The sequence below is a fragment of the Emys orbicularis genome, chromosome 7 (genome assembly GCF_028017835.1).
Source record: "Emys orbicularis isolate rEmyOrb1 chromosome 7, rEmyOrb1.hap1, whole genome shotgun sequence".
NCBI lineage: Eukaryota > Metazoa > Chordata > Testudines > Emydidae > Emys > Emys orbicularis.
In genome coordinates, this window is record NC_088689.1 from 3,357,779 (window position 1) to 3,382,674 (window position 24,896).

Below are 24,896 nucleotides of genomic sequence, written 5' to 3' on the forward strand. Positions count from 1 at the left end.
GCGCGCATGTGTACGCTTGGGGCTGGCCATGCTGCGAGTGGCTCCTCACTGCTATTGCAAGTAAGTGGGCGCTGGGTGGACAGCTGGCCGTTGTGTCCCCTTTGCCCACTCAGTCCTCGCTCAGGCGGCATCTCCATTCACGATTGGGAGCAATGTGTCGGTGCAGGAGCTCAGGACTGGTGTGAACAGAAATGGGCGTTTTTGGATGTCAATGGACATTGAACTCCTGAAGTGCCGGGGTCCGGCACTTGCCAGTGACCAGCCCAGCACAGACCAGTTTGTCTCTAGCCCTCAGACACCCCTGTCCAGTGACCTCTTTGTGTGGAAGGGAGAAGATCCTCCAGAGAGCAGCGCCACCCCCACCTGTCCCAGACCTTGAGCCCTACCTTATGTGGAACGAGCCGAAGCACCCGCATTCCCTTAGGCGTGTGTAAATGCAATAAACACGTGCTGGGTGGTGCTCTTGTGTCGTCCCGGTACCATGTGCAGCAGGCAGGCTGGCGTGCAGGACTCTCCTGCACTATGTGAATTGTATCCCTCTGCTCCAGCAGTGTCGCCCAGTGGGCATGTTGCATTGTGGTGCAGTGGCCACGCAGTGTCGCGATTGGCTACAGTATCTCTCCCAGGACTAGAAGGGGGGCCCAGTTCCATAAAGGACAGGGTGGAGGGCTGCACTGGCCATTCTACATGGGAACCTCTGACCATTGAGGCGAGGGACAGCCCTGGTGCAGTGGACTGGCCCTCCCTGCCCCACTCTCCCGAAGCCACAGCGTGGCTGGAAGAGAAGCAAAGCCGTGCACACACAAGAGGAGACGAGAAAAGGTTTAATAAACTGGAGAGAGAGTCTCACCCGGAGTCAGGAGAGAGGAACCTTTCTACGGTTGGGTGCTAACCCCGGAGGCTGATCAAAGCACTCCGAGAGCCCGTTCCAGCTGCAGGCACCAGCATGGCCCCAGGACTGGCTGTCACCGTACTGCAGCGGGGGGCTAGAGGGGGTAACATGCAGGCTGCTTGGAATGGGGCGTGGTCATCCTCACGTGTTAGTGACAAGCCCTCTGTGTCGCTCCGCAGGGGCTGGAATCTGAATCCCATTTCCAGCCCCCCAGCAGCGGGGACCAGCCTGTCGGTCCTTACCATGACAGCACCTAGCCTGGGAAGCGAGTCCTTCTGCTCCTGGAGGGCCCAATAATGCTGGCACGGGGTGGCTCCGTCTTAGGAGAGTGGCTCTGAATCTCCCCAAGACCAAGGGACCAGTCGCACCTGAGGATTTCCAAGAGCACCTCCCGGCTAGGTCCGTCAGGGCCTGATTTGGTTACCAGCTGGTAGCCGGACATCGGAGCGGACAATTAGTGGCATCCCCATTTAGTGGCCAGGCTCGCTTGGTGGGTGGGTGGGTGTGTCTGATCGGATCCCCACGGTCTGTTGGTACCAGGTGAGCCAGAAAGGAGCTTAGCCGAGCTCCTGTTTGCTGGGCCCCCGTAGCCAAGCCAGCACTTGTGCTGAGCTTCTCTGAATCGGGAGATGCTCTTTGCACGGTTCCAGGTGCCGTTAGCATTCACCTCTCCTGGGAGCTAGTAAACCCCTAATAAACCCTCCCTCCCCCCACCCTCCTGCTGCCCCCTCCCCCCAGCAAAGGGATATGTTGAAAGATGGACACCCCCACCCCAAAAGATCTCAACCCAAAACTGATTATAGCAGAAGGAGTTTCCATGTGGGGGGGAGGAGTCTGCTCCGGGGATCTCCCCAAACGCCACCCCCAGAGGTTCACGCCTCGGACTGCCGGAGAGGAGGAAGGCTGGCGGACGACGACTCCCTCCTGGATCCCACCTCCCCGCTGCAGCCGTTAGTAATAATCGTCCGACTCCTCGCTCTCCGCGTCGTCCTCGGGCCCCGGGCGCGGCCTGGGCAGGGACAGCCCCGTCATGTTCAGCTGATCTGGAAAGACAGCACAGAAACCAAGGGGTACAGTTCTACCTAACCTCCGCGGTACGGGCCACGGGCCCCTCCGCCTCTCCCTGCCCCTGGGGATGGTTAACCCAACCGCTCAACACCCTGAATCCTAATGGGCCAAATCCATCCCTGGGCTAATCCCGCTGCCAACAGTGAAGTTCGCCCGGGGTCAATTAGTGCCCAAAGCCAAGCCCAATATGAAGCTGCTTCTGCTAACTCACAGCAATGGGTCCAAGCACCCCAGTGGCCGGAAGGAGGTGCAAGAAACCCCCACAATGGACAATGATGGAATAACCTGCCCCTGAGGGGGGCTCCTTCCTGACCCCTGTCAGCAAGTGGTTGGGGGATGCCCTGTGGCAGGCGGGTTTCTAGCCCTTCTAAACAAAAATAACAGATTCATTCGGATCTTGTCTAATGGAACCAACAGCTGGGAGTGTGCACATTTCCTGCACGCAGGCACGCACCCCCCTCCTCCCGAGCTCTCCTGAGCCCCACGTCTCCATCCTTCTGGAGTTTGGCCTAAGAGTGGGTAAGACACCGGGCAAGGGGTGTGTTGCGTCCCCCTCAAGTGGCTGCCTCAGAGAATGGAGTTCCTCCTTTATCTCAGGTGGCAGAGTGCTGCTGCGGTGTTGAAAGTCCCTGCTGACCACACGAAGGGCGGACCCACAACCAACTCCTCCACCAGCTCCCCTAGCCGAGCTGCATGGAGCTGCGCAGCGAGCCCCCAGTGTAGCTTTATTGGTGATTGGGGAAGGCCAAGCGTCCAGAGGAAAGCAGAACCCGGCTCCCTGAAGCGCAGGGGCTGGCCGGGGGGTGTCTCACTTACCCGGCGTCAGCACCGTCAAGCTGGCGAGCGCAGCCACCTCCCCGACCCTGTTCCTGGCGAAGCAGCGGTAGGTGCCCTCGTCCGTCACCCGGACGCCCTGGATCTGCAGCCAGCCGGTCACTTCGTACTTCTGGGGGCCGCCCCTGAACTGGGGTCAAACACTTTCAGCTAGCGTCCGCCGGGCGTACGGCAGAGTGAGAAGCCGGCGGCTGCCGGGGTCCAGCTGTGGGAATCTGCCAGGCCATCCCCAGGACAGCGCCGAGGGAAAGGGGTCTCTCTTGGCCAGCCTCCTGGGGCCAACCTCCTCCCCGGTGTAATTCGGAGGCAGGCAGGAATGTGACCCCCCGGGGTGAATGTAGCCCATCGGCATGAGCACAAAAGGCAGACCTAGGCAGAGGCCTGGCATTTCAGCCCTAGGATACTGGCTCCCTCTAGCGGCCTGGTAAAGGTGGTGGCTCTACAAAACAGGGCCCTTGGCTGGCAGCCGCAGGCAGTAGCAGCTGCGTGGGGATTTCTGGAGGACGTAGGCGAAGGAAGGGCTCTTTAACGGTAACTGAGGCCAGGCAGGGAGCCATGTTTCCAGGAATAGCTCCCTTGCAACACCCCTATCCAGAGACCTCCATCGCAGCCTGCTGGGAAACACGACTCTCTGGATCCAAACTGGAATATGCCCATTTCTTTTCAGATGTGAAAATCTGAGGCTTTCTTTTAAAAAAACCAAAACCCTGCAAACACTTAAAAGGGCCCGGGCAAAACCCACCCAGCGGTCTGGTTTTCTGCCGGGGTTCCCCCCCGCCCTTGCATAAACAGGATACACAAAGCCAGAAGAAACCGATCGATCTCCGAACGTTTGTGTCATCCCTGCTCTGCCCTGCCTGTAAACCCAGGGCCTCTGCGCTGCCTTCAGGACACTGCGCTAGGGAATAAGAGATACCAAACAGAGGGAAGGCTGGAATTGCTTTTGATTACCAGTTCCATGACAGTCCAGAGCCATCTATCTCCAGCCAGCATTTTTATCTGATCTGGGAACCACCCTGCACTCCCCTCACCCACTTCCCATTGTCGTACCATAGCATCCCTTCCTTCATCCCCTGGTGACTCTTTCCCCAACTTCATCTGACACAGGCACCTCCACCCGCCTCGTGCTGTCCTATCTCAGCGAGACCCGGGAATTGCAGCAGTTTCAGTGCGGCTGTAGGTGACCAGTGAAGCAGACAGCTGTTAGCCTGTAGTTAGTTGCGTAAGGTCACCAGCATTCCGGTTCCTATCAGATTCTAGCTAGTCCATCACCAGTGCCTTGCACAAAGAAAGGCTCAAGTGATAAGGATCCATCACTTATCTCTGGCGACCCTCCCGTGGGCTAACATCTCAATGAGAGCAAGTAATTCCTCGCAGGACTCGATTTTCCTTTGCTTAATTTCCTCCCATGACTCCTACTTCTGCCTCCACGGCCCACCCTAAACAAGTCTTCTCTCTTCAATTGTTCGTGATGCAGAAAGGTCACTGCGTTCCACCCCAGAAGTGGCTGCATCTCACTGGTGATGCAGTTTGTTATTGTCTGACACATATACCAGCTTCCGGGTGAATTCTGGTGCACAGCGCTGAGGTCCTGTACATAGCAGGTTCCCTGCCCGCGGCAGAGGTGGAAATTCAGGAGTGTGTGTGCATGGCTGATACAAATAAAGTCAATGGAACGCATGGAGGACTTCCTGAAGTCCAGGGGTTATTAAAAAAAGCAACTGAGGACAGGTGGTCTAAGGCTCTGCATTGGGTTTCATGAGGTTCAATTCCCGCCTCTGTCACGTACCTTGGCTAAGTCACTGAATCTTTCTGTGCCTCAGTTTCCCATCTGTAACATTACTTCATTTCTCTCACCCTTTGCCTGCTTAGGCTGTCAGCTGCTTGGGCAGGGCCTGTCACTGCCCAGAGCCCAGCACAAAGCTGAGCCAGATCTCCGTGATGGCCTCACACCAGCAGGATGGGCCAGTGATTACAGCACTAACCTGGGACTGGGCAGACGTGGGTTCAACTCCCTGATCTGCCACAGGCTCCCTGGGGGACTTTGGGCAATTTCAATGGGCGTTAGGAGCCTACATGCCTTTGGGGATCTGGCCCTGCCTGGTGATCTGGCCCTGCCTGGTGAAGTCTCCCAGGGCAGCTGGCTCTTCAAAGGGAGCTGGGCCCAGCCTCACCTGTGACGGCTCAGCTGGCTCTCGGCTGAGACGTGGGTGATTACAAAAGCCAACTGGGAGCGCATTTGGGGAGAGCTCCAGGAGACAGGCTGGAAGGCCCCAGAGCAACGTGACCAGCAGCCATGTTATCTGGAGGGAACCGATCAGGCCCTGCAGAAGATCCCAGGTGAGGGGAAGGTGACATCGGTGTCCCCAGCTTCATGTGGCTGAAATAAAACTGAAGCCCTGAGGAAACGGGTCTGGGCCAGCCTTGGCGTGGCGCTGCCTTTCCTTGGCTGGCTGCCTACCCACTGCAACCCCTCTTGTTCTCACCCGGTGAGGGCCTTTCCCGCTCGTCATTAACACAACTGAGCTATTAAACTGGACAAGCAAGGAGGGGAAAACCTCAACGAGCCCAGAATCCGGCCTGCCCCCGTCTCCGCGGCCTTCCAGTGATCTGACGCTTCTCTGGCCAACACGCGTCTCCTTTAAAGAAAGCAACTAGCCCCTCAAGGCACTGTCCTCCTCTCTGTGCCCAGGCAGCTTGTGAGACAGGCTCGTGTGGAATTCAAAGCTGACGGGGGCGAATCAGAACTTCATTTCCCCTGAGATCCCCCCAAACTAGGCCCTATTTCCTCTCCCTCTAAGGCCCCGCTTTGCAGCTCCCACCTCTACTCCAGGAAAAGACCTGATTTCACCTGCCTGCGACATACATTTGTGGCCCGGTTGTGGGTTTGGGTTTTTTTCCCTTGCCTGAGGTGGAAGAAAAGAACATGCTCCAGCCACGTTCCAGAGATGGGCTAGGTTCAACCGCAGATCGCTGGCTCGGTGCAGGAACCACGGGCTGAGGGGCTCTGGTCTTTGCTTTGCTGGAGGATCACAACAGTCCCTTTGGACCTGAACATCTGTCAATCTGACAATGAAAGTCAAGCAAATTCAAAGGAGAAATACGGCCCACGTTTTTAACGGCGAGGGTGATGAACCATTGCAACAAACTACCAAGGGGACTTGTGGATTCACCGTCTCTTGGCGTCTTCAGATCAAGACTGGCTGCCTGCTGGAAGATGCTTTAATCAAACACAAGAGATTGGGCAGCAAATGGGGTTAACGGGGTGAAATGCAAGTGGCCTGTGAGGAGACAGGCTGTTAGATCTAGTCTGTTCTGCCTTAATCTATGAAAACCATCCTTTAGACCTGGCAGATACCCCGGTGATGAGATTGCTCACGATCATGCTTAGAGCATGTTGTTTCTCTCCTTCTCAGGCAAGAAGCAGATGTCTAGTTATGACCCGATCAGGCCACAGACACTGCTAAACATGGCGATTTGTGGCAGAGAGCCACGGTCCCTCCCTCTGGCGGGGAGGGAAACGAAGCTTCCTGTGGGAATGGCCAGCGCCCTATGTGTTCGTCAAACGGGAGTTGCTTCAGTTGGAGGCAAAACTTCAGCGGAACCATGCGCCAGGCCAACAATCTAGCTTGGCGTGGCCCTTAACTCAGCCGTCCCCAGAAACGGGACCGTTTTCAAGCTCTCCCCATAATGACCAAACATCCTGCTGGAGCTGTGCTGCATTTTGTTCCTGTTACTTTTCCCCTCTCTGGCACTCTCAGTCCATCCCCCTGTGACTCCGGTACCTGGCCTAGGGTTTGACCAGCCTGTGGCCCTTTTAATCACTGGGTTCAACAAAGCTGACCACGCCCTGTTCTCCTACTGCTGCGCTGGGGGAACAGAATCTCAGCCGGCGGCTCGCCCTCCCCGAGCACCAGAAGACGTATCGCTGGGGTGGTAAGCGTTGGGCCGCCAGTGGAGCCGTGGGGACAGAAAGCATCACGGCCAGGTGATTCCATGGCAGTTTGGCCACAGAGGGCACGAAAACATGGGGGCACCGCTGGGGGAGAAGGCAAAGAGCCAACCAGCAGCGAGTGACGTGGACCTGGGTTCCTGGGGAAATCCGACAGCTGCGAGGGGCCCGGTGGGGAGCAACAGAAGGGATTACGGGGGACGTGGCAGTACAGAGGGATACAACAGCCCGGCTGCAGGCAGGAGGTACAGAGACGAGATGCCAAGGAGAGAGGTAGAAAACACCGCCCTGCAGCTCAGGGGAGGTTCGCCGTCCCTCCAGCGAGCTGGGGTTTCCTCTGATGACAGAGCGACCCACCCCAGCCACTGCCCGGAGCTCCGATCCAGCAGCTCACCTGTACAGAGATGTGGGGGTCATCTCCCGGCAGCAGGATCTCCACACCGTCCTTCCTCCACTCGATGGACGCCATGGGGTAGGCAAAGACCTCGCAGCCGAAGATCACGTCCTGCCCGGTGACGTTCCACACATCGTAGGGAGGAGACAAGATCTGGGGCTCTGGGGAAGGAGGAGGGAGAGAGAGATGAGATGAGGGACCTATTGGTTCAGATGATTGGCCAGCCCCTCGCAGGTCCGGCCCAGCCCCGCCCCACAGCAGAGCGTCCGGGTGGGAGATACATGGTCCGATCGCAGGCTGACAGAGACACTTCCGTAGCGCTCCTCAGGGCAGACGGACGTGCCCCAGCCCAGCATCCCACTCAGACGGCAGAGCGCCAAGAGCTAGCTGGTCCTGGGACCGTTCCGGTCTCACACCACCAGAACCAGTCCTGATTTTCACTGGAGGCGAATCAGGCCCAGGCCTGATCGCTGCCTCCAACCCACCCCACGGCCGCTGGGAGCACTCCCCCCCTCCATTAGCTCAGCTCACCCCGAGGACCAAACACCAGCCCGCGTCACCTTGGCTGGCTGGCCCCCTTCTTTCCCCACCTCGGCGCTCTGCCCATTCTGCATTTCCCCCCAAGTCCTGCCCATGTTCCCTCCATCGGCCCGGAAGGGGGACGGAGCCCTGAAGCGCCTTCGTGAACATCCCTCTTCCAGAGACGGCCGCAGCCCATTGCTTCCATCCCAGGCCAACGCACCCGCTGGGGCAATGCCGCTCCCGGCTTCAGGAGCATTTCATTTGGAACCAGAGGCCGTAACAACCCCACTCAGCTCCAGAGACTGGGCATCAGTGTCTACTCCTGAATATGTTCGCACTACAGGCAAGGGAATCTTTCCTAGCTGCTAGGCCAACGGACTGGGAGTCCGGACTCCTGGGTTCCACTCCCAGTTCTCCCAGCCTGGCCTGGGGCAAGTCACAACCTTTCTAGGTGGGGAGACAGGTGCTGATTCACTAGTGAACGTCTGTAAAGTGCTTTGAGATCCTCAGCCGAAACGTGCCAGGGGAGCAGGCAAAAGCCCAGGGTGGAACGCAAGCAGAGCGATTTGAGGAGCGGCCGTTCGTTAGGACGGCAGCTCAGCAGCTGCCACTTTCTCATTAAAGACCTTGTCGGTCTTCCCAGCCTAAGCCCCTGTAACGAGGCTCAAAGTCACGCCCTTCACATGCCGACCGTGAGGCCAGGCAGACTCAATTACCCACCCAACCGTGCTACCTTAGTGCAAGCCGGTTAACCCCTGCAATCATCCAGTGCCGGCCCCCGGAGACCGACACTTACCTTAGTCTTCCCCAGCTACGCTTTGCCCCCCGCCCCCTCGCCACATGCTGGCTGGCTTCCTGCTGCACCAACAAACCCAAAGGTTAATGAATCCTGAGTGACCTCTCCCAAAATCAGGAGATTGGCTTCACGCTCATGAGATTTTGAACCAGGAATCAAGGCTGGGCGTTTTTCATTCGCCTTCTGCATTTCAAAGGCTTTTGTCCGCAACCAGGAGGGCTAGAAACTTGCTTTTAAAAAAAAGAAAGCTCAGATTCTCCCCAAATCCTTTGACTCCAGGAGCTGAGGCTGTAGGTAAGATATCAAACAGCATGAGAGCTGGCAATGCTGGAACTTGTCTGACTCTCCCGGCTGTAGTAGACGAGCGCTTATACTAATCCCTAGCGCTTTTCATCCTTAGATCTGAAAGTGCTTCCCAAAAGCAGTCAGTATCAATTATCCCCATTGTACAGCTGGGGAAACTGAGGCATTGAGAGGGCACCCGGTAAACCAGTGGAAGAAGCAGGGGATGAACCCAGGTCTCTTAAGTCCCAGTCCCCTGTCCACTAGGCCACACTCCTACCCAGTCACAGGGAGGTAAATCAGGGATGTTCAGAGGCTGGACTAGACGACCTCTCAAAGTCCCTTCTAGTCCAACATTTCTCTGATTCTGTGTGCAAGGCCCTTTCCAAGCACATCTGAAAGCTGCTCCCACCATGCATATAACACAGGATAACAGTCACAGTAGCCTGTGGGCGGCCTTTCTGGTTACAGCGCCAATAGGGGGGAAACGTGGTTAAAAACGTCACCAAAGAGAGCTTTTCTTGCCCTGTGTTTCCACCCTAACCAGAAGCTCAACTGATCACCAGGCCCCGTTGCAGACCCCAGGGGTTGAGGTCCTGGGGGAGAAGCGTCCCGCCCCCCGACAGCTCGTCTGAGATTGTGGCGGGGGTCTCCGAGACCACGACACCTTTGTTGGATGTGCGCCGCACCGTTCCAGTCCTGGGGGCTCTGCCCGCTCACGGAGACAGCCGCTGTTTCGGGCTCCGCCTCGCTGCAAGAGACGGTGCTTTGGTTCTTTCTCGCTGTGGGTTTGCTGAATCTCCAGCACTAGTCAGACTGACACTGCAAATACAGAGTCTGTGCAGAAAATACACGTTGGATTTTGACCCCATCCAAGATGTTAGGGTCCGGGGTGGGGTGGGGGGAGTTTTCAAGGCTATCTCAGGCTGAGCTATGACACCAGCACACGTGGTACCATCCTCGCCTGGTGGTGCGAGTTCTCCAGGGAAATGAGATCATCAAACCACCAACAGCTCCTGCCAGGAAATGGGAAGAGACGCCCGCGGGTGTTTGTTTTGAAACTTCTCTGGCCAATGTAAGAGGCAGAATAACAACCCAGCAGAAGCCCCGGCAGCCTGGGGCTTCTCAGTCACTTCTCCCTCCAGCGAAGGGCACCATTCTTCCAAAGCCACAAGGTTTGGAAAGCGAGCTCCTTAAACGCCAGCCTGACCCCCTAACCGCCCGCAAGCTCCTGCTGACCACAGAGGAAAGGGCCCAGCAGGCTGCCCAGCCCAGAAACCTCTCAGTGCAGCTATCTCAGGGGAAGTGAGGGGGGCACCATAACCTGACGCGGCTTCCATCTGCCAATGGGGCGAATTGTGGGAGGAGGCGTGTCTCGGTGGCACCTCCTAGCCCCCGGGGGACAATTCGAGGTCCTTCTCCAGGGGGCGAGATCAATAACGCGCAGGCTCTCGGCTATGCCAAGGCCCCTTCATGCGACTCCGGCTGCTTAAAGGAGGGGCAAATCCCCCAGCCCCTGCGCAAGGGGCCTCCCCAGCCCACATGGAGCTGGCACCCGGGCATAGAGAGCATGTTGGGGGCATGACTGGAGCACACTCGACTGCGGCTTTTCTCTGCTCCTTCAGGCCCTGGGAAGCAGATGTAAATTAGAGCAGCCCTGAGGCTCCTCTAACTTACTTCCAGGACCGAGCAGGCTCTAGAATGCAGGAAGCACGAAAGTGGCTTAAAGCCACCTCCCTACTCCTGTCCCTGCTCCAAGTGCAGGAAAGGGGGAACTGAGACTCTCAGGGTTACGTGTTTAGCCACAGCCCAGTTTTCATGCCAGGCCCCTGGAACCCACTTGTGTGCGCACTCGCTCTTAGCTCTCCAGGCGACCTTGCAGAGGGCGAGGGTGGGGCTGCTGCATCTCTCCAAGACCGGGGGTTGTCTCTGCCACATACGATGGGAGGGGCTTGGGAAGGGCCGAGACGTGGGCAGGGCAGTTTTCTGAAGAGGCTGCTGGGGGTGGAGGGTTAGCTGCTGGTATTGGTTTATTTTTGTAGCCTGTGTCAGGGGCTCTCACAATCTCAGATCGGCAGATCTTTATTCGTATTTTTAGAAATCAAACTATCTACCTAAACATGCTGAGGACAGACACAGCTGCAAGCAACTGGAAGAAGAGTCAGTTATTTGCCTCGTTTGGAGCATGCAGCCACATTCCTGCGGAGTATCCTTGCCAAGAAACCAGATCTCACAAGATAAAGCATGTTAGAGGGAAGGTACTGTGAAGGGAATAAGCTGTGAAGCAATTAGCATAGTTGGAGGTGTAAACTGCTGGCACTAGGTTTCAGAGTGAACACCCCACTACACCAAATGAGGGCAGACCCATCTCTTTCTTAGCAGGATTGTTTCAGTGTCTGTCTGCAGGCAACAGCTCAATGGAGGTTTTCTTCACAATAAAAAAGGATAGAAATGTTGGATTTTTTAATGAAAGCAAATTTGACAGAAAATACTGGAAATATTTTTTTAAAAAAACAGCGCTAACCTCAGGCTATAGTGTGGAATGGTGTATATTTCTCCTAGTCTCCTTCCAGAACCTACCCGGCAAACTAGAGATGGCTTTTAAAAAGTAAATTAAAACAAGTCAGAAAACCAGATTAAAGCAGCCCAAATTCCCATTTCCAGGAGCGATTGGAAGATCCCAGGAAGACTGAGGGGTGGGGCAGCTATTTCTGTTTGCAATGACAAGTGAGGGTGAAATAAGTCAGCTTGATTTAAAACTAGTCAGTAATGAACCCAAGAATTCGCTAATGACTCCCTGGAATTTTCACATGTGTTTTGAGTGTATTAGCTTCTGAAACCCCCCCGAGATCTTCCCAGAATTTCTGGGAAGAACTTGGCAAAGGTCGCTGCAGATTTCCACTGGGGACTATTTGCTGTGCTACACTGGAGAAGCAGGACGGTTAAATCACTGCTATGCTACAGGCTTCCAGCGTGACCTTGAGTGTGTCACTTCATCTCTCTGTGCCTCGGTTTCCCATCTGAAAGAGACCTACAGCTCCCATTGTTATTGGGACTCCTGGTCTGGTGCATGGAATGGACCCCTGGCTCTTTGGCTGGCATGCAGGGGAAGGCTGAAAGAAAGGCGTTGGAGGGGAAGGGGTTTGACCCCAGACACTACCTGATTCACAGGGTCCCTCGTGGGCCACGGTGAGATTTGACTCGGGATGGGCATGAAACACCTCCTGGAACTTGCAGATCTGGGTGTAGGTCTTCCCATCAGAGCCGCACAGGGTCTGGCTGGAGAGGCAAGCGCACTGGGGCTCGGGCACCTCGCCCTTCCGGAGGTCCCCCGTGTCCAGCTTGCACTCCAGGTGGTCCCCGCACTTCCCGTAGAAGTGATTGGTGTTGTCCAGGTCGCAGATCTGCCCCTCCAGGTTGGCACACTCCCAGCAGCAGTCGCACGGGTCCCGCACCAGGCCTGCCAGGCATCCCCGGGGGGTGGGGCATTCCTCCGGGCTGCAGTCCGAGCAGCTCTCTCCTTCCTCCAGCAGCCTTTGCCAGCCGCGCTGCAGGTAGTCCGGGGCACTGGGCAGCGCCCCGCAGGGCCATGTCAGGGCCCAGCTCAAACACAACAAGAGAAAAAGGAGTTGAGAGGGGGTCGGGTTGGCAGGTTTGGACATTCTCACGGGCTGTCTGGGTCTCGGAGTCCGGTCGCCACCATCACTTAGAGACTGGAGCCCTGGGCAGCCTCTCCCTCTTCAAAGCCAAGAAGCCATTAACGCCTGCAAGGAAAGTGAACTAGGTTACTAGAGCACAGGGAGATGCTTGTGCCTGGGGTGGCACAAAGCACGGAGCAGATCTCTGGCCATTCAGACATTTGGGTCTGATCAGCATCCCACCAGGGGCGGCTCTAGCTTTTTTGCCGCCCCAAGCACCGCAGGCAGGCTGCCTTCGGCGGCTTGCCTATGGGAGGTCCCCGGTCCCACGGATTCAGCAGCATGCCTGCGGGAGGTCCGCCGATCCCTCGGCTTCGGCGTACCCGCCGCCGAATTGCCGCCAAATCCGCGGTCCGGTGGACCTCCCGCAGGCGCGCCGCCGAAGGCAGCCTGACTACCGCCCTCGCAGGGATCGCCAGGGTGCCCCCCCGTGGCTTGCCGCCCCAGGCACGCGCTTGGAGCGCTGGTGCCTAGAGTCGCCCCTGCATCCCACAGTGTCTCATGGGTCTTCTCCAGAGAGGGAAGGAGGAAGGGCCCCTGGGGGAGGACAAATGAAAGTGTGGTGGTTTGGAAGAGAGAAGTGATAGGAAAGGTGTCTTATTCCCAATCTTGTAGCAGGAGCACAGTTCCACTGGTTCTCAGGAAACCATCAATAGTGTATTTCCTTTCCGGGCGGGTGATGGGCTTTCAAATTCTTTGAAATGGTTTGGCCAGCCAGCGTTAGCAGTGCAGGCCACCCCTGGGGTTCAGTCCTAGATTTATTTTGATTCAGGACAGAAGGGCCCGTTACAATCGCTTGATCTGACATCCTGCCTCGCCCAGGCCAGTTTCAGCCAGTGGTTCCTATCTCCAGCCCAGAAACAGCTGTCTGAGCTCCAGCTTGTCCTTTAGAAAAACAGCCAACCTCCAATTAAAGACTCCAGGCCACGGAGAATCTACCACGTCCCTGTTCTGATGGTTAATCCCCCGGCCTGTTAGAAATGTGCATCTCCGTTTGAATTGGATCATCTTCGCTAGATGAAAGCGTCTTCTGCCATCGGCCATCTTCCCTCCGCCCCTGCCCACAGCACGTGGCTGTATCAAGTCGCCTCTTAATCTTCCCTTCAGTAGGCTAAATAGACGGAGATTCGTGGCGCTGGGGGAGTGTGGTCTAATGGTTAGTGCAAGCGACTGGCAGCCTGGGCCCGTCCCTGCTGAGCCTCAGGTTGCCCATGTGTGACACGGAGATAATGCGACCTGGGGGTACTTCACCTCCCTCCTGTCCAGGACGCATTGCTGCTCGAAGCCTGTTTTGAGATCACCCGGGAACTGCAATGTTCTCTTAGGATCAATGGACCCAGCTACTTAGCTGGAGGCATCGGAGAAGCAATTCCTTCTCCCGCAGGATCACAGAGACACGGGAGGGCGCCCAGCCACCCCGGTGATGGGTGCCTTAAATGTGTCTCTTCTGTTGTGGTTTTTGGAGGTGGGAGTGGGGCAGAGGGGTGTTCCCCAGAGCCACGCACCTGTTTCCATTGACTTCAGTGGGAGTTTTTTGGGTGCTCAGCGCCGCTCAGAAAGCAGGTCCTTAGCTGGGTTTAGCTACAAGTGGGGCGGCCCAGCCCCCTGCATGGACTTGACCATAGAGCAGACCTCTCCACCTCGCTCTCTGAGTCTGCTACACTCACCCCACCACAGTGGGATCTTTAACCCAGATCTCTGCGTCCCCTGGGCAGCAGCGGAGAGCCCCAAAGGGGAGATGCACCCCGCAGAGCCAGGTGCTTTCGTCCGCCACAAGCAGCTGCTCTTGCAAGAATCGATGACCATTTCCTCTGTCCCCATCCAAACATGCCCAGAGGAGCCGGCTGGTCCTGCAGGGACGGAGCTGGTTCATCTCTGGACAAAACCAGCTGCTAGGAGCAAAGCCGGAACATTGCTCCCAGCTGAGCAAGGCTTTTAATTCTCCTGAGGTCCCCTGTGCTCTGACTTCACTGCACCCCAGTTTCCCTTGGTGCTTCCCCCCGGACAGCTGGCCAGATGACCAAGCTGAAATGGTCCCTTCGCCTCTGAGGCACTCAAACATTTGCCAGGGTGCCGAGGCTGAGCATGTGGAAACAGAACAAGCCCTGAGGCACCCCGAGTCATGCCAGCTGCACAGCCCCCCGGAATGCCTTTCCTAGGGGTCACCAGAATGTAGCCAGCAGCACTCCAGCCACATGCACCCCCGGTGCCGTCCCTCCAGCGGATCCCTAGGCCTGCTCTAGCACCAGGGATGCTGCAGACGCTTTGCCCTGTGCTTTGTTTGGCACTTTTGCCGCTGGTGGCTTTGTCCTGCCTGGCGATTCGCCCCAGCCCAGTGCTTCAGAGGGAAAAAACTCTCAGTGCAACTCACTCTCTCTCGCTAGACTCCAGACGGTCCCCTCCTGCCCAGGCTGGACTGCAACTTCCTCCTGTTCCCCAGCGAGTACCCTTCCTCTAGCACCTCCTCCGGGAGGATCTCAAAGCCCTTTGCAAGCGTCCATGGATTAACCCACCTCAGACGGGGAAGCGCTGTCCTCAGGGCCGGCTTTAGGCCAATTCAACCAATTCCCCTGAATCGGGCCCCGCCCCTAAGAGGGCCCCGCGCCCAAGCCCCAGTACGGCATACCGGCAAGAGCCGGTGCGTCGTACCAGGGTGGCCGGTTTCCCCAGGGGGCAATTTAAAGGGCCTGGGGCTCCCAGCAGGGGCTGGAGCCCCAGGCCCTTTAAACTGCCACTAGAGCCCCACTGCTGGAGCCCTGGGGTAGGGCTGCGGGGCTCTGGGGGCTATTTAAAAAGTCCGGGGCTCCCGTTGCTGCTACCGCCCTGGCCCTTTAAATAGCTGCTGGAGCCCCGCCGCTTCCCCAGCTCCTGCAGCTATTTAAAGGGCAGGGGCGATGGAAGCAGGGGAGCCCCGGGCCCTTTAAATAGCCCCCGAGCCCCGGGCTGCTGCTGCTACCCCGGTGGGGGAGGGAGGAGGAGGGGGCACTTACCGTACAGGGTGGGCTGTACCCGCACCCTCTGCCCGCAGCCAGCCCCTGTCTCCAGCCAGCCCCGCACCCCCTGCCCTGCTCGCAGCCAGCCCCACACCCCCTGCTCGCAGCCAGCCCGTCTCCAGCCAGCCCCGTACCCCCTGCCCTCCCGCAGCCAGCCCCTGCCTCCAGCCAGCCCCTGCCGCACCCCCTGCCCGCACCAGCCCTGCACCCCCATCCTGCCCGCACCAGCCCCGCACCCCCTGCCCTCCCGCAGCCAGCCCCTGTCTCCAGCCAGCCCCTGCCGCACCCCCTGCCCGCACCAGCCCTGCACCCCCATCCTGCCCGCACCAGCCCTGCACCCCCTGCCCTCCCGCAGCCAGCCCCGCACCCCCTGCCAGCCCCTGCCGCACCCCCTGCCCGCACCAGCCCTGCACCCCCATCCTGCCCGCACCAGCCCCGCACCCCCTGCCCTGCCCACACCAGCCCCGCACCCCCTGCCCTGCCAGTAGCCAGCCCCGCACCTCCTGCCCTGCCAGTAGCCAGCCCCTGCCGCACCCCCCTGCCTGAAGCCAGCCAGTCCCGCACTCCTCTGTCTCCAGCCCTGCCAACCCCCCTGCGGCCCTGCCTGAAGCCAGCCAGCCCAGCCCACACACCCCTGTCTCCAGCCAGCCCCTGCCCTACCTCCAGCCAGCCCCTGCCCTACCTCCAGCCAGCCCCATGTCCACTGGTGCCCTGCAGTTCCCAGGGCAGTAACCCTGCACACCTGCTTCGATGAGGGGGGCAGGGAGCAGCTGGGACCCACACATGTGCACCCCCAGGGAGTGGTGGGGACCCACACAGGTGAAACGGAGCTCATTTCTAGTTCAGGCCCATCTTTTTAAAAATGAACTTTAGGTAGGGTTAACATACATCCGTATTTTCCCGGACATGTCAGGCTTTTTGGTTCTTAAATCGCCGTCCGGGAGGAATTTTAAAAAAATTAAAAATTCCTCCCAGGAAAATACGGACGTATGGTAACCCTATTGGTACAAAAAATACATACTGTGGCACATCTGCAATGAGCGGGAGGTATCCCAGGCCCTACAGCAAGAGGACATCAAGGACAGAGTCCAAGAATCCTGGCTCCCAGGCCCCTGCTCTGACCTCACTTGCCAACCGGAGCTGAGAACAGAACCCCGGCGCCCTGGCTCTCAGTCTCCAGCTGGGACTAGGTCACGCTCCCTTCCAGGAGCCAGGCACAGAGCTCACAACTCTTGAGGTGTCCCCCCCCCCAGTAACACTACCTACGGGCAGTGAAAAGCCGCTTGTGGCAGGTCTGGGGTTGGGGAGGGGCCTTGTTATATCAACACTCCCCCATCCCCCCGGCCATAAACAACACCCTGGGTCTCCAAAGCCTCCCCACAGCTGTGCGCCCCCCCCCCCCAGACACACCCCCTTCCAGCTGCCCGACCAGAGCGCCTGGAGCTCCGCTGTGACCCCAGCCGTCGGGGGCGAGCTCCCTGCTGCTCCCCCGGGCGCTGCCGGGTTCCCCTGCAGGGGCAGAGCGCTGAGCCGCGTTCGCCCCGTGCGCTCCGGAGCGTAGAGGCAGCCGGGCACGGGGCTTAGCGCAAAGGCCTGGCTCCGGAGCGGCTCCCAGCTGGGTTCCGGTTCGGCCGGGCGCAGAGGCCAGGGGGTGAGATCGGCCCCTCTCCAGGGCTAGGAAGGGGGCGGGCCGGGGGGTATCTCCGCGGTGGAGCAGGGAGCTGAGCGCCCCGGGCTCCCCGCTCCCGCGTCCTTACCTGGGTGGGCGCCGGGTGGCTGCGCTGGGGGGCCCCGCCGGCCGAGTGGCTTTTCCAGCGGGCTCGCTCGCCCCGCTGATGTCAGAGTGAAACGCGACTCCCCGGCCGGAGCCCGAGCGCTCAGCAGCTCGCCTGGAGCCCCGCCAGCCCGGCCCGCTGTAACCGGACACCCCGCTAGCCAAGCGGCCCCTGGCTGGGGAGACCTGCCCGGCCCCTGGGGGTGGGAGACTCCGGCCGGGGGGAGCTGCCAGGAGAGGTTAAAAGAGCTAAAGAGGGGCTGGGGCTCTGGCCCTGTTGGCAAAGGGCTCAGGCCAAAAGGGACCGTGATCCTCCAGTCTGACCCCCAGCCCATGGCAGGCCGCAGCCGCTCGTCCCCCCTGCCCCAGACAAGCTGTGGGTATGTCCCCTCCCCAGGGCTGTGGGCCCCGGGCTCGGGCACTGCATCCGCACTGCAGCTAACCCTGGGTGTGCAGCTGCTGGCCCCGGGGCTCAGAACTGTGCTAACGCTGGCCTGCACTACACAGACCGCCTGACTCGGGGCTGCGGCTTGAGATGCGGACACACGGCAAACTGATGGGGCTCGGACCTGAGTCGCAGCGGGACTCAGGCTCTGACCCCCCATACAGGGTCCTAGGACCGGGCCCTGAGTGCTTGCTGACCTCAGTCAGACTGGTTTGTGTGTGGACAGAAAGAGGGTTTGGGCTCAAACCTGAGCCAGAGTCCAGGCCTGCCTCGCGGGGGTGGGGTGGATAAATCTGGTAAAGATTATGCGGTTCGCAGGCACTACAGTAATGAGGGCCAGGAAAGTATCATGAGGCCAGTTTGCAGGTGGGATTTTAAACCAGTTTCGTTAGACTAGTGTATACCTGTGTGTGGACGCTCTTTTGTCAGTTTCCGATCAGCTTACTTCACTTTAGGTCAATCGGGAATTGGCTCAAGCTAAATGGAAACAAGCGGCTCTTAAATCAAACCAGAATCCAGCCCGCAGGATCTGTTTAAATGAAACAGATTTAAAAACCATTCAAAGGACACCAGTGCAACTTTCCCATGTGGACGAGGCCTGAGAAGTCCGGAGGTGGGGACAAGGGCAGTGACGGGGGGATGGGCGGTAGCTGCAAGAGGCAGAGTTGATTCCCTCAGTGTCTGGGGCAGTTCAGATCCAGGTTTTCATCTCTACCAAACGCCAAGGAGGGACAGGCCTTGCTTAGGGGGACGCCTGGCAGTCTACCCAGAACTTAGGGGGTGACACTGGGAAAGGGGCCATGTAGGCTAGTGATGGGGGAAGGGTCCTGCTCTGAAGATCTGTGGAACAGTCTGCCGAGGGAGGGGGACATTTCAAACAGGACTCTTAGGAGCAATCCTGCAATGGCACATTGGGCTGGGCCTGAAGAGACCTGGGGTCTTCTCCCAGCTCTGCCACTGATCTGCCGCGTGACTGTGGACAAGTCCTGTCATGGCTCCATGCCTCGGTTTCCCCATCTGTAAAATGGGGCTGATGAATCCAACCTCCTTTGTCAAGTGCTTTGGGATCGAGGGATAAACAATTCTAAGTCGTGATATTATTTGTCCAGCTTCTCTGATTCTTTGGCTGCTCACTCGGGCATAAACCGGGCACTATGGCTGCTCTGGGGGTACATATCACAGGCTGGCTGCCACCCTCCATGGTACCAAGGGGAGAGAGTTCCAGGGTTCACCTCACAAGATAATTTCAGCCAGAGTGGAATGGGTTTCTGGAACCTTTGAGTCACGTGGTTTCTTTTATTGCACTGGTCTGATTCTCCAACTCCCGCTCCACATTTCCCCGTTCCCATGGGTTTGTTCAGTCAGGCTGAGAATTCAGATGTGGTTTTTTATGGAAAATAGAAGGGTTTTAGCCTTCCAATCCCAGCATTTCTGGCCAAAATTCCCACAAAAGCCACCAGCCACAAAGGTGTTTTTCCACCCGCTTTGCATTCCGCCTCCAAGCTCTAGTGCCTGCAGTGGGCTCAGGGCCCCCTGGCTAAACACAGCCCAGTCCCTTGGGCACTCAGCCCAACCCTCCCTTGAGATGCGCGGGTAGCGAACGCTCGACTCAGATCCGTCCCTGCGTGCTGTGCGCCTCGGAGCAGCTCCACCCGGTGCTGTAATGTCAGACGGGACAGGGAGGCCCCCAGTTTGGCAACACAGATGGCTGCAATGGCAGTTGGGGGGCTTGAAGACAGCACCCCTAAAATGTAACAACAGGCAGCGGGGCAGCAGCATGGTTTAGTGGGTATAGCAGGGGACTAGGTATCATGAGTCCTGGCTCTAGTCACGTCCCCCTCTATGCCTCAGTTTCCCCATCTGTACAATGGGGCCATCTGGTGCTGTGTATACACATGGCAGTGCTGCGCTCTCATCCTAGAAGCAACTCGTGCCAGGAGTGCCTGCAGGATTTGAGATGTTCCCACAGCGGCCGTGCAGAAAAAGTCTGGTAGCAGATGAAAGAGCATGGGGGAGGACAGGAAAGTCTGGAGTCCCTCCCGCTCTGGGGCTTTCCTCTTCAGCCAGAGCCGGTCCATGGAAGTCTCTGAAGGAAATGACATCTCAGATAATTCCCCCAGGTGACAACCTCAGCAGCTGATTTTCTGATAAATGCATGAAAGGGGAAAGATCTCCATGAGCTCCGGTGCCCAGCCAGCCTGCCCAGCCAGTGGCCTTCCGTCCATCACACGCTGTTTTCTTGCCACGGCTCAGAGAAATCACTAACCCTTCCGGTGTCTTTAATCCCGCTGCACCATGCACCCCCCTGCCCAGGATCCCTCTCCCAAGCTATTGGGGGTGGGGAGAGGGCAGGGTTTATATAATCTACATGCACGCTGGAGCCCGGCGAGGCAGACAGGAACACGTCCCTAGGTGGGATCCGACAGTCTAAACACCTGCCAGGACCAGAGGCCTGAATCACCAAGGCTCCTGGTGGGGGAAGCAAGATGGGGCCCTGAGGGGGTCAATATTCCTGCAGCAGAGAGAAACAGGAGGTAGCTTTGTGGAGCCTACGGGGGAGCCAGACACGAGAGCCTCTCGCCTTGCTCCAGCAGCGCCTGCATCAGAACAGCTGGACAGGAGCGGGCGGGCGGGGGGGGGGCGCACAGAAATAGCCCCCCTCACCCCCGTCTTGGAGCCGCAGCCAGAGCCTGCACTTAAACCCAGACGACAGAGCTGTAATTACAGGGCTGGGGAGACGCCCTGGGCTGCCTGTTTGTTTGTTTTTCTTTCTGGGCCTGGCACAAGGCCCCCCAGCAGGCAGGAGTGGGGAGCCATGGGCTGATCTCTCCCTCCCGATGGGCACCCCAGGGAGTTGTTCGTTCATGTCACTCGCACAACCAGCACCCTCCAAGAGTCCTTCCATTCGGGGGCTGGTTTTTTGGCAGAGGAGCTGATGGCCGGGCATTTCCCTCTTCCCCGCAGGGCGTTGCCAGGGCCGGCGGGTGGTTATTATGGGACCGTGCGTGGCTGCATCCCAGAGGTTAGCAACATCGCAAGCACAACACAGGGAGGTGGCAATACCAATCCCCTCAGCTCTCCCAGGGATCTAAGCAGGGATTTGAGATAACCCCCCCTACGTAACACCCCCAGGTGATGCATGAATCGGTATGGGGCAGGCCTCTCCCTGAGCCTGGTGTATCTGGCATGGTGCTAGGGGGAGTTGTTCTGCTGGAGGTGATGTCATTTGGAGGAGGGGTTAGACTGCTGGGGTCTTGACCACTTGGGTATCGAATCTCTCCCACAGCATGTCCCCCCGGAGCAGGAATGGGGAGCCCGGGGTCTTGATACATTCCTTCTGTGGTGGTTCTTAAAGCTCAGTGAGACTCTTGCAGCCAAACCCACAGAGTTTTGTTCCCAGGGCTGTTGAGTTTGGAATGTAGCTAGCCCACGCCTGCAGCCGCGACAGGCCAGCAGCAGACCCCTTGGCTGAGCTGTTCGTTCTCCAGGTGCACAGACCAAAGCCAGCTGTTAATGTCACACAGATCCGGACGAACAGACGGCTGCAAGTGAAAGCAGGCAAAGCTCATGGGGCTGAGTTTTGCTTTGGGTTCTGGGGCTTCACTTGAAACCCAGGATGTTTTTCATGACACCCTGGCAGACCGAGCTCAGCATTTCACTCAAACAGCCCTGGCAACTGCATCTCCTTCCTAAAATCCCCTGTGCACTTTCTACTGGATGCTGGAGACTGGCCCAATTCAGGCACCCCCATGCCTTGGGAGAGTTTGGGTCTAGATCTGAAATTGGCAGCACAGGGCCCCTAGCCTTGCTGGATACAGTAGTCTTTTTCCAGTCCCACATCATTATGTAGTGTTGCTGGGTGCTGTTAAAGAGCTGCCATCTTCCACTCCAGAGTCAGCATGCTCCCATTCCGCTCTACAGGCCAGGCAACCACATCAGACTACATATCCCATGATGCACCAGGGATTCCCATCTTGGTGAGGGCAAGTGATGCATGATGGGAACCCCATATAAGAGTCCTGCACCCTGACCTGAATCCAACCGGACCCTTTTTGGGTTGGGCCCAAAAATTAGGTCCGAGCAGCCCTCTAATCCCCTGGCCGCAGTGCATCACGGGATGTAAAATCCCGCTGAGGAGCTTGGCCCTCTGAGAATGAGGACATGAGGCAACAGAAGTACAGCTCCCATGAGGCACCACGGCGGCATATTCCAGTCAAAATATTTCATTTTTGTGTGTTCAGGTTTTTGATGAAAAATTGCAATTTCCTGCAGGACGCAGACGCTGCTCAGGAACGATTTCATTTAGTCAAAACCCCACTTTTCCATCACCAAACTGTTTGGATGGAAACTTTTCAACCAAGCTTAATTATTTATTGACACCAGGGCGAGTTCTACCCTCGACAAACCAGCAGCGGAGCAGATAAGAAGAGGACAAAGGATGCAACAGTGTGAGACCGTAAGACACTTATGTTACATGCACCTGTCCTTCCTCTTTCTGGTGTCATGGTTATTTTGCCCAGTAGAGCCAATACACCCTGCCAGCATCCCTAGCATCTCCTGGGTTAGTGTCTTGCGAACACCGCAGCCTGTGGGCCTCTATCCATGATCCATGCTTCAGTCCTTCCAAATGGCTGGGCGAGTTAATGGGGTCCCACTAACCAGGACAGTGCAGCAAGCCGAGGGTCCAGCCCTCGTGCGCTGCATGGCACCGGAACTCCATCACAAGGGTGTGCCCGGTGGCAAGGATTAGGAGAATGTTAGGGCTGGACCCATCCCTTCTCTCTCGAACGCACCTAGGTGAAGGGGAGATGTTGGTTAATGTAGCCTGGGCGTATTGCACACACAGTCCCTGCTTCAGTTGTTTCCCACATTGGTTCTGACCCTAGCTCTCCCAGCCGGCTACGTCTCTCTCGCCCGGCTCTGCTACCTCTCCTGTGCTCGGACCACATTTACGGCCCCTTGGGAGCCTCCTCCATTGACAGGATTGCACGGAAAATGATAGTGGTTTAAGGCCTGAGGTATCTCCCACGGAGCTGCAATTCATAAATCTCGAGGCTGGGCTGCCCTAGCAGACACCACTCGCTGTTCCCTGGAGAGGAATCCTTGGAGAGCTCTGACCTCAGGAAGCAAATTCATGGGGTTGCCTCCTGCTGATACCACATTTGGAAACCCATCCCCTGCTGACAAGGAGACAGCCCAGGGGCTGCCAGGCTGCCAAGAAAATCCAATTCAATGTTTTCATCCCTCTTAGAATTTCTTCGAATGAGGAAGCTGTGGGGATTGGATGGTGCTGGGGACCGGAGGGCATCCAGATAGCCTGGTGATGGCGGCCATAAAAGAACAGGGATGAGAGAGATGTAAGGATGGATGATATATGTAAGGATATATGGGGATTAGGCCAGCCATGCGTCCGATTTGTAAGCCGGACAGTCCTGGTTTTCAAGGCTTGTCCCCTGTCCGGTATGGGCATAAAACCAGACGTGGTTTGGTCCAGTATCCTGCATAGGACAGAGGATGCAGCCATTCTGAACAGCGCGCTACCCACCCCCACTGGCGTGGCCTCACACACACCGTGCATGTGAGATCCGGCTGGCAGGGGTTGGTGCACACAGGCGGAGGCGGGCCCATGAATGGCCAGTATCTGGGGATGCATCAGTGGCCACCATAATGGGGATGGATGGATGGATGGATGGATGGATAATAGGAGACTGAGCCTTCCACTCTATGGGGTTAGTTCAAATCTAGCCCCTACACTAGCTACTACAGCGATGGGTGCATTAGCAGTCCCTGGGAGGATGGACAGATGTCAGACGGCACTACTGTCTGTTGGCTATTAGATAGTCTAGGTGAAAAGGGTTTGGTGAGTCTCCTCGTGCCAGTTTCCAGTGGACTATCATCCGTGTCACAGGAACCTCCCGCCCAACCGGTCCTAGCTGGCCCTTCTCATTGACAGTCTCGGGAGAGAGGCCGTGCAATCTTTCCTGTTGAGATGATCTCTCTGGGGTTGTGCTGAGGCACCCGGGTAGCCTGGAGGAAAGTTGCCCTGGTGATGGTTTCATTGTATCTCTTACATGGACAGGAACCCACTGGTAGCGCCGTGAGTCCATGGCAGAGAACTCTGTGCAGAATTCAGCCCCTCGCAGCAGGATTGTGTTCCAGAACCTGACCTGACATTAAAAAAAAAATGGTTTCCTGCCCTGATGGTTGCACAGAACCACTCACTTCCGGTTTTTGAGATTAACCCGATGCAGTGCCAGCTACCTGTGTCTGCAGAGAGCCTGACACAAGAGCCCGGAGAGGTGTGACATGCCCCATTCACCTCAGTCAGCGCCCCGTAGACGCGGCAATTCCACGGCTACATAATGTGATGATGGAATCCCCCATTTTGCTGCATTTAGGTGCCCAGCATTCTCTGTTCTGTCTGTCACCCCGCCCTTCTGGGACCTGCCTGCCTCTTGTTCTACCGCTTTCCCCGCGAAGGGAGATAATTGCGTTACAGTGCCTGCACTCCCAGCACAGAGGGGGGTTGCAGTCGGTTCTGAGCTGGATGCCCTGGCTAACATCACGGAAGCTGAAGCCCTGGAGCACAGAGTACAATGAAAAACCCATCCTGAGAAAGAAGCATGTTCAGAACTACCCAACACGTGCTCCACCCATGAGTATGTTCACCTCTGAGCTCTAGCTGGGTGTGTGTTTGGGCTGGCAGGAGAATGGGAACAAAGGACACGCCGTGGCGATAGCCACATTCATCAGTTCTACGCAATCCAAGGACAATGCTGCAGAATTTGGTCCCATTGTGCTGTGGGGCACGTGGGGCTCTGCTAATTATTATAATAAACAACCGAGTCTCTCTCCTTTCGGCATGAAGCGGTTATTTCTAGTCTTGCTTATTGCTAACTCTTGTCCTTTAGAGCAGTCTTTTACAGTACGTACTGCTGCGGCTCAGCAAATAATTCACACTATTCGATGAATCTCAGCCTTTTTTGGCGTGCCCGTGAATTGGTCACGAGCAGACCATGAAATTCTCAGAAGCATCCAACCTGCTTTGCGCATTCCCTCGGAGGATCGTTCTGGGCCAACAGTTCAGTGTAGAATATTTTGCAGCTTGCCCTTCATTGGTTAGTTACATGGGTCGCCTGCCATTGATTCTCATCCCTGGTTGGAGGACGTTACAGCTCACGCATCTGGCATTGGCCATCGTGATAGACAGGACAGTAGATTAGTTGGATCGGTCGAATGGCAAGTC

General features: G+C 57.3%; 1 protein-coding gene across 1 annotated transcript; it reads right to left on the reverse strand.

Moving 5' to 3' along the window:
• Positions 1–1,843: 1,843 nt before the first annotated feature.
• Positions 1,844–12,402, reverse strand: KAZALD1 (Kazal type serine peptidase inhibitor domain 1). Its single transcript, XM_065408580.1, has 4 exons — positions 11,901–12,402; positions 7,141–7,301; positions 2,777–2,924; positions 1,844–1,935 (listed from the first exon to the last, which is right to left on the reverse strand). Exons 1-4 carry the CDS (start codon positions 12,400–12,402, stop codon positions 1,844–1,846), a joined length of 903 nt encoding a protein of 300 aa, XP_065264652.1.
• Between the last annotated feature and the right edge of the window lie 12,494 nt (positions 12,403–24,896).